Source organism: Schistocerca piceifrons, chromosome 5 (assembly GCF_021461385.2).
Source record: "Schistocerca piceifrons isolate TAMUIC-IGC-003096 chromosome 5, iqSchPice1.1, whole genome shotgun sequence".
Lineage (NCBI taxonomy): Eukaryota > Metazoa > Arthropoda > Insecta > Orthoptera > Acrididae > Schistocerca > Schistocerca piceifrons.
Window position 1 is genome coordinate 107,195,543 of NC_060142.1, and position 16,752 is coordinate 107,212,294.

General features: G+C 40.7%; 1 protein-coding gene across 1 annotated transcript in view; it reads right to left on the reverse strand.

Annotated features, from left to right (window-relative positions):
* LOC124798209 (venom dipeptidyl peptidase 4-like) overlaps nt 1–16,752 on the reverse strand; it is a 301,929-nt gene that overhangs the window by 108,020 nt on the left and 177,157 nt on the right. Inside the window, exon 9 of the mRNA XM_047261512.1 lies at nt 4,541–4,676. Coding sequence (XP_047117468.1) covers nt 4,541–4,676 — 136 coding nt within the window. The remainder of the gene's footprint in view (nt 1–4,540; nt 4,677–16,752) is intronic.

The window sequence follows — 16,752 nt, forward strand, 5'->3', positions numbered from 1 at the left end:
AGTCGAATTTAGATCCCAAGTGCATGAAAATATGCGTGAACTTGTGCATACGAGGGCTCGAGGACCTTAAAATGAAATCTGGTCCAAATTACAGCTCTTTTCTTGATAAAGTACCTCCAGAATTTCCAGAAGGTGAGTTAGAATTTGGTGGAAACATAATACAAGATTCCGTGCCACGTAGAAATGTTATTAAGTACACAATTCGCAGATTCTTGGACAACTTGCTTCTAAATTTAAATGAAGGCTAGGATATTTAGAGAAGCTAGGATTACTTCATATACTGTCGCCTAAAACCTACAGAAGTGATGTCGAGAATGGCAATAAGCAAACCAAAGAAATACGTGCACAAATTAATTCTGCCATATCTGTGAATTTAAATGATTTGTTACTGGAATGGGCATTGTTTAAGAAGGTGTTGAACAGTACATGTGCAATTCAATGGATTTCAAACAGCTGATAGAGTTCATTCATGTTAATGAGATGAGTGAACAATTCCTTCTTATGGATTTAATTACAGAATACCCCGCTAGTACTTTCCTGCACACTTTTGGCTTCAGGCGATGGTTTGGTTGCATGAACAATATAAAAACAGTAATCAGATATTATCTTTCTAAGGAATGAGTTAGCCCTTCAGTATTAATCATCGGAAATTTACTATCTCGCAATGATTTTGATTCTGAAACGGCATTCAGTGTGTGCAGAATGCATAAAAGCCGACTTGTTTTAAGGTGACATGGTATAATGTAACGCAAAATCGCAAATTAGTTCTATCAGTTTACTGCATTGCAAATATGATATGGAATCTGTGGATCTACACTGAAGCGCCAAAGAAACTGGCATAGGCATGCATATTCAAATACAGAGATATGCAAGCAGGCAGAATACGGCCCTGCGATTGGCAACGCCTACATAAGACAGCAATTGTCTGACGCACTTGTTTCATCGGTTACTGCTGCCACAATGGCAGATTATCAAGATTTAAGTGAGTTTGGACGTGGTGTTATAGTCGGCGCAAGAGCGATGGGACACAGCATCTCCGAGATAGCGATGACTGTGGCCGAGCAGTTCTAGGCACTTCAGTCCGGAACCGCGCTGCTGCTGCGGTCGAAGGTTCGAATCCTGCGTCGGGCGTGAATGTGTGTCATATCCTTGGGTTAGTTAGGTTTAAGTAGTTCTAAGTCTAGGGGACTGATGACTTCAGATATTAAGTCCCATAGTGCTTACAGCCATTTTTTGGAAGCGATGAAATGGGGATTTTCCCGTGCGACCATTTCACGAGTGTACCGTGACTGTGAAGAATCCGGTAAAACATCACGTCTCCGACATACTTGCGGCCGGAAAAAGATCCTGCAAGAACGGGACCAAGAACGACTGAAGAGAATCGTTCAACTGACGGAAGTGCAACCCCTCCGCAAATTGCTGTAGAATTCAGTGCTGGGCCGTCAACAAATGTCAGCGTGCGAACCATTCAACGAAACATCATTGATGTAGGCTTTCGGAGCCCAAGGCCCACACGTGTGCCCTTGATGACTGCACGCCACAAAGCTTTACGCCTCGCCTGGGCCCGTCGACTCTGACATTGGACTGTGATGACTGAGAACAAGTTACCTGGTCGAACGAGCCTCGTTTCAAATTGTATCGAGCGGATGAACGTGTACGGGCATGGGGACAACCTCTTGCATCCATGGCCCCTGCATGTCAGTAGGGGCTGTTCAAGCTGGTGGAAGCTCTGTAACGGTGTAGGGTGTGTGCAGCTGGAGTGATATAGGACTCCTGATACATCAAGATACGACCCTGACAGGTGACGTCAGCATCCTGTCTGATCACATGCATTCATTCATGTCCATTGCGCATTCTGACGGACTTGGGCAATTCCAGAAGGAAATTGAGACAGAGTGGCTCCAGGAACGCTCTTCTGAGCTTAATCACTTCCGCTGCCCACCAAACTCCCCAGACATTAACATTATTGAGTATATCTGGGATGCCTTGCAACGTGTTGTTCAGAAGAGATCTCCAACCCCTCGTACTTTTACGGATTTAGAGACAGCCCTGCAGGATTCATGGTGTCAGTTCCCTCCAGCACTACGTTTGACATTAGTGGAGTCCATGCCATGTCTTCTTACGGCACTTCTGCGTGCTCGCGGGGGCCCTACACGGTATTAGGCAGGTGTACCAGTTTCTTTGGCTCTTCAGTGTATAAGTTAAAAAGATAATAAATTTTCAGTTAGCAGACTACTGTTAGCTTCAATTCAATACAGACATATTTCACTTTTAACACTCAAATTAACAGCATAAATTACAAAATTTTTGCACTAGCAGAATGTTGCACAAACTTATCATATTTTGGAGAAAGGTAAATATTGATTTGTACACTTTTGTGACATTTTTTTTTCTAGCTTAACCGCTGCTCTTATCGTCTATAGCTGTAATCAAATTCTCTTCAGATGGCTCTGATGGAGAACTGGTGGACTTCGTTGTCCATGTAGTTTGTTTTTTTTTTTGTCTGTGGTGGAATTAACAAACCTCCGACAAACATTCAGTTGTGTACAGGGTGTTACAAAAAAGTACGGCCAAACTTTCAGGAAATATTCCACACACACAAAGAAAGAAAATATGTTATGTGGACATGTGTTCGGAAACGCTTACTTTCCATGTTAGAGCTCATTTTATTATTTCTCTTCGAATCACATTAATCATGGAATGGAAACACACAGCAACAGGACGTACCAGCGTGACGTCAAACACTTTGTTACAGGAAATGTTCAAAATGTCCTCCGTTAGCGAGGATACATGCATCCATCCTCCGTCGCATCGAATCCCTGATGCGCTGATGCAACCCTGGAGAATGGCGTATTGTATCACAGCCGTCCACAATACGAGCACGAAGAGTCTCTACATTTGGTACCGGGGTTGCGTAGACAAGAGCTTTCAAATGCCCCCATAAATGAAAGTCAAGAGGGTTGAGGTCAGGAGAGCGTGGAGGCCACGGAATTGGTCCGCCTCTACCAATCCATCGGTCACCGAATCTGTTGTTGAGAAGCGTACGAACACTTCGACTGAAATGTGCAGGAGCTCCATCGTGCATGAACCACATGTTGTGTCGTACTTGTAAAGGCACGTGTTCTAGCAGCACAGGTAGAGTATCCCGTATGAAATCATGATAACGTTCTCCATTGAGCGTAGGTGGAAGAAACTAAAATGAACTCTAACATGGAAATTAAGCGTTTCCGGACACATGTCCACGTAACATCTTTTCTTTATTTGTGTGTGAGGAATGTTTCCTGAAAGTTTGGCCGTACCTTTTTGTAACACCCTGTATAAAGGAATATGAACTACTTCTTCCGTCACTAGCTTTATAGCCTGCATTGTATCATAATGTACAAAAGTCCTTAAATTTCAAACACTGCAGAGCTGGAGAACAGGGAACATTTGCTGTTCACTCGCAACGATATGATACGTGAAACTCTGACATTAGACAGATGAATGACATTTTTGACATTTCATTCGAGTTCTTCTGTTCTGCCTTGACGTTGGGCCACATTGTCATGGTGCGTGTTTTTACTCAGTGGCACACCGTGCTACTCCAAACCCAAGATAATGACTCAAGGAGTAAGACCGTACTGGAGTTCGTGGTAATGCATCGATCGCCCCCCTCTCCCCCCTTGAAGTCACGTAGTGTCCATCCATATAGCCATCACATGCAAAACGGATAGCAAAAACACACCAACAGCCTCCAACTCCTAAACATTAAACTATTACATGGTTTAACGATCACGGCCATCATTCGTCGACTAGGTAGACGTAGGGCTACGCATCGCTCTACTGGGGCGATATGTAGCGCAACAAGGGATGGAAGTTGGGGTGGTTCTTCCTATAATTATTGCATGCGTTCTGGAAGAGTTTAGCCTGAAAATCTGTTGGATACCAGGAGACAAAATAGTTAAGGTGGAGTTGGAAGGATCGTTGAAACTTTTTGAGTGTCGTCTAGAGCGCTCGCAAAAGAGGGTCTTCAGCATTCTAATGGAGGTGGTTTAGTGACAATGGCAGGATAGAGGATATAAAGGAGAGCAGAGAGGACAATGTCCTAAAGCTGGCCTGCAGTAGGATCAGGGATATAGAAACAGGTTTCGTCAATAGTGATAAATGATGCAGTAAGAAGTATTCAGTGAAGTGTACATAAACTGGAAATGAACAAATCTGGCGCTTGGAGAGGAGGCTAGAATACGACACACAGTCATATGATTGATGGAGGTGAAACAACACAAAAACTGCGGATTTTTAAGCTGGTGGGATAGGAATGAGTGAACTACAGGAATTGGTCCTCAGAGAGGTGGACCGAAAGCCACATTGGTTAACCAGAAGGATGCGTTGGGACCGGATGGATTCAATGACCCAGCTAAGCAATGAGGTGAGGCTAATAGGGTGGTGGGACGAGATATCATTCTTGAGTTAGTCTGCTTTGAAGAAGACAGCGATAAAGCTTACTCTGGTATTTGTGGACTGACATTTTAAATCAACATGTGAGAACACAACACATTACCTTTTTCCCAGTAATCTGTGCCGACTTGCTGCGGGTGTTGTAGGTGACGAACTGCGTTATGTTTTCAAGGCGATTGGAAAACCAAACCATTAAAGTGTTTTCATCCATCCAAGCAGACTCTTGAACATAGTAGTCCCTGTAACAAAACAGTAATCAGATTTACCACGTCGTGCAGCCAAGGTGTAACAAAATCACTTGAAAGGCAACGCTCTAGATACGAAAAGGACAAAGTAACTTCAAGCCAACTTTACTCCGAAAATCAAGTACAGAAAAGTCCTGCACCTGGAGAATAGTATATCAAGGAACAAACGTTGTTTCCTGGTTGTTGTTTAAATCTCGTGACCAGTTCTAGAATCACATTAAAGAATGCACACTTGTGACTGCCAATAGCAGTTTACGGCATTTTCTACTGTTTTTGTTGTTGTGAGACATGAGGTTTCTTACTAACAAACTACTGTCTTAGTAAGTAAGAGTTGTCAGGATCACACACAGTTGCATTATTTGGGGCATGTTATTATAGACTTGTAGTAAGTCTTAAGCCTTACACATAATTTTTAACATCTCTCTACATCACACCTCAGACGCGCCGATTCTCTACTGTTCCGGTTTCCCAGTGTCCACAATTCACTTCCGTATAATGCTGTGCTTCAAATGCACACTCTCAAAAATTTCTTCCACAAGTTAAGTCCTACGTTCGGTACTAGTACGCCCATTTTTACACGGAATGCCGTCTTTGCGTGTGATAGTCTGCTTCTTAAATCCTCCTTCGTACGTCCACCCTGCGTCATTTTGCTTCAGATCGGTAGTCGATAATAATCGACCCGATAACATCGATGAATAATGAGGAATTTATAGAACGACGTAAAAATCAACCTGCAGATACATCTAATGACACACATACTAATAAATACACCAATAATTAACATTGCATGTCCGACAAATGTTTATCTACAGACTGTAATATTATCATTTTTAGAGAAGTTTCCTCTTCAGTCTTTTGCGTTGTTGAGAGCGAGCATACCTTGCTTTCGAAAACAGTCTTTCGGATGCTCACAGTGTTACTGCACAACTCAAATATTTAAGCGAACATCTTCGTAGTTTTGCATTGATGGTGCCAATGATGTGTTTCCACACCTCTAACAGATGTTGCTTAATATCTAAAGCCGATTTTTGAGATAGCTCAAGTGTTGAAATAGCATAAATGAATCAGATTAAAAAAATTCTTTTCTTCTACCATTTTATAATGTTCACAGCATAAATCACGTTTGGTTTTTGTGTTTCAACGCACTGCCTATCTTCATTGATAGCTGTTTCAACAGCTGCAAGCAAATCAGTGATGCTTTCGGTTGCGTTCTAACGTGCTACAGCGTCTCAAAAATGTAGTCCTTGACTCTAGGATAGAGCAACGTTGGATGGCTGATATGAAAATATGTTCAGTTTGTAATAAAAACTTTTCGACTTCTATTGTCGTGAAAATAAAATTGCCCACCCTTTGGAGGACGATCGCTTTAGCTTTAGGGAAGTTAAACACCTCAGAAACCCAGTTCCGAAGTTGCATTTCATTATAGGTTTAAGAAAATCAAGATACACTCACAAGATGTGTCAGCCTAGAAAAAAGTTCATCAATGGAAAATTGTCCACGGTGTTTAATTCCTCAGCAAAATATGTGCAAACTATAGGAAGACACACATCGTATATAATATGTACAAAAACCAGGCCTTTTTATTACATTTGATCTGGGACGTACCTGTCATAGCATATTTATCCACTGACGTTACATTTTGCAACACTTAAACACACTTTGACTTAACATACCGTCATAAAATGGCGTGTTTTGATGAGATGTTTAATTAATATGCAATGCATGAAATGTATTCGCAGTTGCGAATGTGAACAACCACCAGCTGTGCAGTGGAATGACGTCAATGACCAGGACTCGAACCCGAATTTCCCGCTTTTCTCGAGTGGTCCCCACTTACCATTAGGCTATCCAAGCACAACTCATGGCCAGACTCGAACTTCTGTATGCCATCAACCACGTGTCTACAACCTATACTCGTACATCCACTGTGTATACTCCCGTACAGGGGAACCTTGTAATTGAAAGTTGCTTGCCCAGTGTCGGCGGATAAATACGATAATGCATTGCCTGTCTTATTCCGAATTAAGATGCAATGTTCTTTTGGTGATGCGTGATTGTACAGAGGAACACTGAATCGTAGTTCGGAATAACACAGGAACTGCACTATCGTAACAGGCAATGATAACTTCGTAATGCTCCAAATACGAAAAGTAAACACACAACATAGCTAAAGACAACGACGGACTAGGTTCCAACCAGAGAAGAAAGTCTGGTATCTGAAAAACAAAACCATTTACCATTAAATGCATCTGACCAGGGGAACTCCTTTTCGTTTGAGTGAAAACAAGAGGAGATTTCACACGCTTTGGACGAGCTACCAGCACTCATAAGTCAGCTCCTATGCTAGCAGACTGCACAGACAGTCAGCCAAGCCCTTCAGGGATTATCCACCTGGCTCAGCCTCCGCAGAAAATGAGCGGCGGAATGGAAGACTGGTGTCCTCTATAGCAGAACAGGAAACTGCCGGTGGATGGGGTAAGAACTCTGCTTGGTAGTAACCTTTGGATGGAGTTCTCAGCTGCCGACGTGCCGTTATTCTATTGTGTATGATCTCCAGACGTGTTCCCTGAAGTAAAATAAACAGCCCCTCTTGCAACTGAAAATTTCCAAATTTTTTCTTGAACACAGTGTGAAGCCCAATAAAGTTTCCAGAACTTCCGACACACAAGTCTGTATGTGGGAACAGCACGACACTCGTGTCCCATTTCTTTATACACGTATCTGATTGGGGGATACATCTTTAACTTTATAATGGGAGTATGGGAACGAACTTCTACATCCCTGACTGGAAGAGCACTTAGGCCCTTCCTGGGATTGGCTTGAAAATACTGTTGGGGTGCCTTTCCGAGGTCTGAAGGAAGGCTACCAAAAATTGAGAGAGGCATTCATAGTCATATTGGGATTCATATGGGTACTCCGATTTGAACTTCTACTTGGTGATGTCACTCTGGACTCTGTGCTTGTACGTGTTTTTCTTGACTTCGGACCTCTGCTAAGTCTTCAACGTTTCACTCTGCACTTACGCACAACCGCAGCGAGTAGTCAGGAGAATGGTGAGATCCGCGATTTGAAACGACATCACATCAACTCAGCCCAGCAATAGTTGACAGCGGACGTAGTTCGGCGCACCCCAACTTATCAGCAACCACCTCAATGGCAATCATAATAAGACCGCATTTGCAATGCGCTCTCCCAAGTTTGGGAATCGCGATATGTTGATGGAAGAAGAGTTCTTTCCTGCTTTTTGTTTCTTAGACTTCCTAACTTGATCTATGCATTTCATGCACTTGTATGCAAGATTCTCTGAAATCTAACACTTGCTTCAAAATGGACTTTTCTCGTAAGACTCATGTTCGTTTTGCTATCAAGTTAACTCATTGGATCGTAGTGATGTTTCTTTCTGATTCTTCCATTATTCGTTGATCTGTTGCATGCTCTGTTCGAATTCAAATCTTTTTTCGTGAAATTTCAAAGTTCTGCAATCACAGTTTAAAGTGTAATTCATGTTTTTTATGTGTCTGGGCATCATCTCAACCATAACTGTCCAGCATCATGCTGGTGGTGACGCTGACAACCTTTCATTTTCTTATCAGTTTTCTACCTTAATTACGTAAATTCATTCTCAGGTTGTTTTATGACATTAAAGTTTGTGTGTCCTGAGCAAATTTTACACATTGTTTGAATATGTATTATTTTATCAGATCAAACTCTATCAATCAGCAACCATTAAAATAAATTACTCAACTGAAATTTCCAGGTCCTCCAACCATAAGCAATAGGCGAGGACCCCTGATGATTTCAGGAACTGAAAAAATAACGTTTTGCGATTTATCCAATAGTGGATTTTTCAAGTAACCTATTAACTTCATGGCGGTATTCTATCATTTTATGTGATCTAGGATGATAGATTCAGCATCATTCTAATCTGCATACCCACAGCACAGCTGATGAGCAAATGGTTGTGTTTACAGCACACCCAGCTTCTGTCAAAATACATGGCTGACATGAGAGCACTACAGTCTAACTTACGAGTTAACCTCTACTTGTCGACAACCTTAGTTCGATTATTGTACTGCACTTTATAGGACCCAAAAATAATCTGCATTAATCATAAAAATGTGTAAAAATTTGTTGTATAATATTACATAATAGACATGGTACTGCTACTGATCAGCTTCCACATCAAATTGCAGTTGTCAACAAGAATACTTTGATCATAGTACCAAAGTAAACAATGTTATTCCCACAGCTAAACTGTCTGTAATATTTCCCAAAACTCGTCTTAGTATGGATAAAACCTATATCAAAGTCAGGCAAACACTATAGTGGCTCCCACACTTAGATAAAAATCTTCATCTTGCAAATATAAAATGTCTGTCTTCTTCTACTGATAATGTTGCCACACCATGAAAACTGCATGACATTTCGCCCTATGCATCGCCATTTTACACCAAATTTATAACAAATTGTATCATACATCAACACAGTTACATGAAACCTTAACAAACTGCCTCATACATTGCCATGTTATAGTAAAACTGTAACAAAGTGTCCCATACATCGCTCTTATGTACGGAATTGAAACAAATTGTCCCATACATCATCATGGTCTAGCAAAATTACGGCAAATTGCTGCATAAATCGATATATTAGAGCAGAACCACAACAAATTGCTGCGTACATTAAAGTATTATAGCAAAATTTTAACATATTGCCACAATAAAATTGTAACAAATTCTCCAACATGTCAACATTTGTACATGACATTGAAACAAATTGCCTTGTTCATCTTCGTTTTACAGCAGAATAGTAACGAATTACCGTAAGCATCATCACTGTTATAGCAACATTGCAATGAATTGCCATAATCACCCTATTAGAACAAAATTGTAAGAATGTGCTACTATACATCACTATGGTCAGCAAAATTTTAAGGAATTTCCACCATACATAACTAATTTACAGCAAAATTGTTACAAATACATCATCTTAGAGCAAAATTGTAACAACTTATCTCATATGGTACGGCAAAATTGTACCATATCCCTCCATACATCGAAGTGTTATAGAAAAATTGTAAGGAATTGCTCCATATATCTCTATGTTACAGCGAAATTGTAACAAATTACCCTGTACATCGCTATTGTTCTATTAAATTGTAACAACATGCACCATACTTCATCATGTTATATGAATCTGTAATCAGTTGGCCCATATGTAACCATGTTACGAATTAGCATAAAATAAAATTGTACAAATTGCCCCATACTTCGAACACCTAGTGATAGTGTATATGACATAATCTGACAGTGAATGTCAGCTACTGGATCTACAATAGTATCCTAACACCACCAGCAAGGAGTGCAGGGGAGAGGTGGGAATGGGGACTCGTGCGTGCGACATCACGGAGTCTGTGCTGAGATGTGCATGTATGCTCTCTCCAGCTGATTCCAGAAACTGCAAGAGCAAATGTGAAAAAAGCATGCTTGAGTTACAGTTAGTAATCAAAACGTGAACGATATAAGATTGTTAAATGAAATATTTATGTGCAGGACTTAATGTTTTTTGGCTGCAGACATGTCATTTCAAGAAAATTGTTGAATGATGTTGACAGTTGTGATGGTATGATATCAGTATCTTGACTCGAGTGAAAGCTCCGCTTCTCTAACCCAATGAATGACTCTGAATACTTCCAAATAGTTCTGAACTTTCCTACTGAATCAGCAAGTGATGAGGGAGGGAGTTCCCCAGAATTTCATATCCTGAGTGAAACGCTTACTTAACACCTTTCCACCAGTTTCCATGAGTGTTCCATCATACAAAACTGGGATAAATCCGGTATTGCAATATATGCATCATGTTTCTATTCCACACTTCCAAGGAACAAGATGTCGAAGGCATGTGTACCCTCAAGCTACCTATAGTCAAAGAAACTGTAACGCAATCTCACACTCAAATGTTATACCATTGCTGTCTTATTTCACTTCTCCATTTTAAGCAATAGGAAACAAACATTCAGATTCAAGGGTGCTCATGATTAGGTGTCATATATTCCCACCTGCGGTGCACAGATACAATGGCTGGCAAAAATTACAATTTCACAGGGCAAATAACTTAGTTGTATAATTCTAATCAGCAAACGAGTAAATGTCGCAAGGTCTGATAATACGATCTTATCTCGCTCAGCTGCTGCTCATCAAGACATTGACAGCCACCTCTCATCCACCCCTACCTTCACTCGAGTCAGATGCGGAGCTATTCTGCTGTATGCATTACATTTTATGTTACAGAAAGCTAATGCAGAGGGTGCATAGAAACAGTTCCAAAAACATCGATGTTTATTTGATACAAAAAATTTATTACCTTAAATCGCAATATATCGCAGAAACACAAAAAAACAAGAACAACACTAGTGCGTGCCGCAAGAGTGTGCCAGTGTCAACGTAAAACTATTTACCAGAGAAACTTTGACGTTTGTGTGAATGGGGTGCATTTTAAAAGACTTTCTGGCGCACTGAGTCAGTTAAATTTCGTGGCCGACCGTGCTGTATAAAAAGAAAGCTGCAGGATGAGTATTTGGTTGTTGGTAGAGAAACAGTAACAGCAGAATGGCCCAGTCAGGAGAGTTCAGTGATTCGAATGTTGACTAGTCACTGGATGTCGCCTGAGTATCAAGGACATTTCAACCCTTCTAGAGCTACCCAAGTCGAGTCTTCGCGATGTGAAGTGGCAACGCGAAGGTTCAACCACAGTTAAACCAAGACGAGGTACATGTCATGTGCTGACAGACACGGAACGTTGAGCACTGTGGAGGCTGGTAGTAAAACGTTACATGAACCTGTTGGAAGGAATCACTTACGAGTTCCAAAGTGGTACCATCAGTCTAACTAGTACAATTACGATGAGTAGTGAGTTAAAATCATCGTTTGCAATGGTCGACCACCACGTCATATCTCATCCGCTTCTGTATTCACTGCTATAAGTGATGGCAGAGGTTGTGTAAAGATCGATTCCACTGGATAGTGGATGGCTGGGTATGAATGATTTGGTGTGGTGTACATTACCTGCCATCAGTGAAGTATGAAGGAGGAGGAGGAGGAGGAGGAGGAGGAGGAAGAGAAGGTGTTGATCATGTTACGGTATGAGAGTGTTTTTCATGATTAGGGTGTGTTTCGCTCATTGCTTTTATGGAAACGTTAAATGTGGAAAGGCATTAAGACATTTATCAGCAATATGTACTACGTGCACTAAAGGAGCAGTTTCTACATCTACATCTACATACAGTGTGGTCCATTGATAGTGACCGGACAAAATATCTCACGAAATAAGCATCAAACGAAAAAACTACAAAGAAAGAAACTCGTCTAGCTTGAAGGGGGAAAAAATGGCGCTATGGTTGGCCCGCTAGATGGCGCTGCCATAGGTCAAACGGATATCAACTGCGTTTTTTTAAATAGGAACCCCCATTTTTTATTACATATTCGTTTTGTACGTAAAGAAATATGAATGTTTTAGTTGGCCCACTTTTTTCGCTTTGTGACAGATGGCGCTGTAATAGTCACAAACGTATAAGTACATGATATCACGTAACATTCCGCCAGTGCGGACAGTATTTGCTTCCTGATACATTACCCGTGTTAAAATGGACCCTTTACCAATTGCGAAAAGGTCGATATCGTGTTGATGTATGGCTATTGTGATCAAAATGCCCAACGGGCTGGACGACGTCATCCAAGTGTCCGGACCGTTCGCCGGATAGATGCGTTATTTAAGGAAACAAAAAATGTTCAGCCACATGTGAAACGTCAACCAGGACCTGCAACAAATGATGATGCCCAAGTAGGTGTTTTAGCTGCTGTCGCGGCTAATCCGCACATCAGTAGCAGACAAATTGAGCGAGAATCGCCAATCTCAAAAACGTCGGTGTTGAGAATGCTACATCGACATCGATTGCACCCGTACCATATTTCTATGCACCAGGAATTGCAAGGCGACGAATTTTAACGTCGTGTACAGTTCTGCCACTGGGAACAAGAGAAATTACGGGACGATGTCAGATTTTTTGCACGCGTTCTAATTAGCGACGAAGAGTCATTCACCAACAGCGGTAACGTAAACCGGCATAATATGCACTATTGGACAACGGAAAATCCACGATGGCTGCGACAAGTGGAACATCAGCAACCTTGGCGGCATTATGGGAGGAAGGATAATAGGCCCCCATTTTATCGATGGCAATGTTTTACCGAAGTTTTACCGATGTTACTACATGATTTTTCACTTCATGACAGAATGGCGATGTACTTCCAACCAGTTGGATGTCCGGCACATAGCTCGCGTGCGGTTGAAGCGGTATTGAACAGCATATTTCATAACAGGTGGAATGGCCCGCACGTTCACCGATTCTGACGTCCCCGGATTTCTTCCTGTGGGTCAAGTTGAAGGATATTAGCTATCGCGATCCACCGACAGTGCCTGACAACATGCGTCAGCGCACTGTCAATGCATGTGCGAACATGACGGAAGGCGAACTACTCGCTGTTGAGAGGAATGTCGTTACACATATTGCCAAATGCACTGAGGTTGACGGACATTATTTTCAGCATTTATTGCATTAATGTGGTATTTACAGGTAATCACGCTGTAACAGCATGCACTCTCAGAAATGATAAGATCACAAAGGTACTTGTATAACATTAGAACAACCGAAATAAAATGTCCAAACGTACCTACGTTTCACATTTTAATTTAAAAAACCTACCTGTTACCAACTGTTCGTATACAATTGTGAGCCATGTGTTTGTGACTATTACAAAGCAAAAAAAGTGGTCCAACTAAAACATTGATATTTCTTTACGTACTACACGAATATGTAATAAAAATGGGGGTTCCTATTTTTAAAAAACGCAGTTGATATCCGTTTGACCTATGGCAGCGCCATCTAGCGAACCAACCATAGTGCCATCTGGTTTCCCCCTTCAAGCTAGACAAGTTTAGTTCTGTGTAGTTTTTTTCGTTTGACGCTTATTTCGTGAGATATTTGGCCCGGTCACGATCAATGGACCACCCTGTATACTCCGGTAGCCAACGGTGGTAATAATATACGCTCTACATCCTCGGCGAAGATCAGATTTCGAAATTTAGTGAGCAGTCCCTTCTGTTTAGCGCGTCGCCTATCTGCAAGTGTGTCCCTCTTCAAACTTTCTATGAGATTTGTAACGCTCTCGCGATGGCTAAATGTACCAGTCACGAATCTTGCCGCTCTTCTTTGGACCTTCTCAATCTCATGAATCAGACCCAACTGGTAAGGGTCCCATACAGACGAAGAATACTCCAAGACTGGACGAACTAACGTATTGTAAGCTATTTCCTTTGTTGAAAGACTGCATCGCTTCAGGATTCTACCAACAAACCGCAATCTAGAGTTCGCCTTACCCGCTACTTGTGTAATCTGATCATTCCATTTGAGATCATTTAGAATAGTCACACCCAGATACTTGACGGATGTTACCCCTTCCAAAGACTGGGCACTTATTTTGTACTCGTACATTAATGGGGATTTTCGCCTTGTTATACGCAGTAGGTTACACTTACTAATATTGAGAGATAACTGCAACTCATTACACCACGCGTTTATTTTCTGCAAATCATCGTTGATTTGTTCACAACTTTCGTGAAATACTACTTTCCTGTAGACTACTGCATCATCGGCGAACAGTCTAATGCCACTGTCAATACCATCAACCAGATCGTTTATGTAAATCGTAAAAATCAGCGGACCTATTATGCTTAACAAAGAGGCCCAGCTGTGTCTCTCATGACCATCACCGTTTGTGTCAGCTTGACAGTGCATCTTACTGTAAAGCATCATCTATGAGACAACGGTCTATGGATATTAATATTCCTGAAATGGACTTTGGGATGAGGTGGAACAACTACTTCGCTACATACCTCAGCAGTGAACATCACTACCTTATCTGTTTCGGCTCTTGAAGAAGTATGGGCTGCCATCCCACCATAGATATTCACATACATCATTGAAAATCTTCTCAACAGACGTCAATCTATTATAAAGGCAAAGGGTGGACACACCCCATATTAATTTTACAATGTTGCAATTTCTGCTGTAACATGGAAGTGCAGTTTGTTGTTGATTTGCTGTAACATGACAACAATGACAATGTGTCAGGTAATTTCGTTTGTGGATTGTCTATAACCATGAGAGAAAGAGAATGAAGAAGCACTTGACATTCATGATTGGAATAGTCCGAATAAATTGACGGAGCGATCAGTTTTCTTGCTATCTTCGAAAGCAGTCAACATCAGATTTGGAGCGACAGTGCTGCTTTATCTGAAAGAGTGCAAAATATATCTGCCGTCTAGATTCTGTACCATCTGCGCTGGGGAACCAGAGTTTCTCAACAGTGGCACAATGTACGTGATTTGCATTCGATTTGGTTGTCATGTAAATGCTGTTTCAGACGTGAGTCAGGAAATAGCACACTTGCTTAACATGTAGTGCATTAAAGATTTTGATCTCATTTTGATTTTATTATGGTAACCACAGTAATCAAAACTAGTCTGTTTAATGGAATTGTCTCAAATTCTTACTCAGATTGTGACAACGTCCTGTTTACAGTAAATGGTGTTGGAAAAAGTGTTGAAGGTGATGATTAAACTTGTATGTTTACACTGTCTGTGATCGTAAATCCACGTTTTCTGTGATTTATTGTGTGAAAATGCAAAAAAAAAAAGAAAATAGTACAATTTATATCTCTCGTACTTTTATTTGGTGTTTCTATCATTTCTTCTATAATATATTACAATGTTATCGCTTCGTTAAAGTAAGCACTACAGACAGATAAAATGTACTGCTTATAACGATGATGAGACAGATGTGGAAACACTGCAGTCATTTTCTTTTTTTTTGTGTTGTTTACGCTTGTATGAGATGAAATTTAAAGACGACACAATACAGTATTTATAAAAGCGGAAAATTTTGTAGTGTGCGTGTGTGTGTGTGTGTGTGTGTGTGTGTGTGTGTGTCCCTTTGTGATGGCGCCAATGTACGCAATTTCAAAGTGAAATTATGTTTGAACTTAACGGGGATAGGACGTCAAACGGGCCAACTTGGAGCAGGAGAGGCACCACAGGACATTTCAATTTCCACTATCTATACTTTCACAAATACATTCATAAGACTTTGTCAGCATGACCAGGGAGGATTCAGGATTCAGACTCGTAGCAGTAGAAGTTCAAAAACATAACAAAATAATTTTTTGGCATGCCAAATTTGATCATTTTTTCCACTTACTATTGGCTGCATTTGTTGCTCTAGGTACACTTTTCTTCATAAGGAAGAGAGATTCTTTGATGAATTTTGCACTGATATTAAAGATAAACTCTTAATTGCAGAACTCTAGAATTTACCAAATATATTAGAAACTTTGGTAAAAATTGAGATAATTGACTATAAAATTTGAGTTTTTTCTAAACATGAAGTATAAAATGTAACAGCTCATTCATTTTTTCATAAATTAAATAAATTCTAGAATTTCATACACCTGTAGGTATGGTTTGTGTACTGCGCAAAATTCATCGAAGAATCTCTCTTACTTATGAAGTAAAGGGTACCTATAGCAACACATGCAGCCAATAGTAAGTGAAAAAAATGACCAAATTTGACATGTAGAAAAAATTAATTTCGTTGTGTTTTTGAGCTTCTACTTTATGAGTGTGAATCCTGAATCCTTCCTGGTCATACTGACTAAGTTTTATAAATTTATTTGTAAAAGTATAGACAGTGGAAATTAAAATGTCCTGTGGTGCCTTTCCTGCTCCAAGTCGGCCCGTTTAACGTCCTACGCCCCTTAACGCCATTAGGTGCTAATAAATTTGAATATAATACCAATTCAAGTGAAGCTTACGTAACCTTTTCGGAAATACTACATATCTTCGAACTCAGTGTAGCATGTAACAGGCACCTGAACAGCGTAAAAATGGCGCTGAGATTTATTAGGGGTGTTTGGGGAGGGGGGCAGAGAGGAGGTACAAAGCATAACTTGGCTGC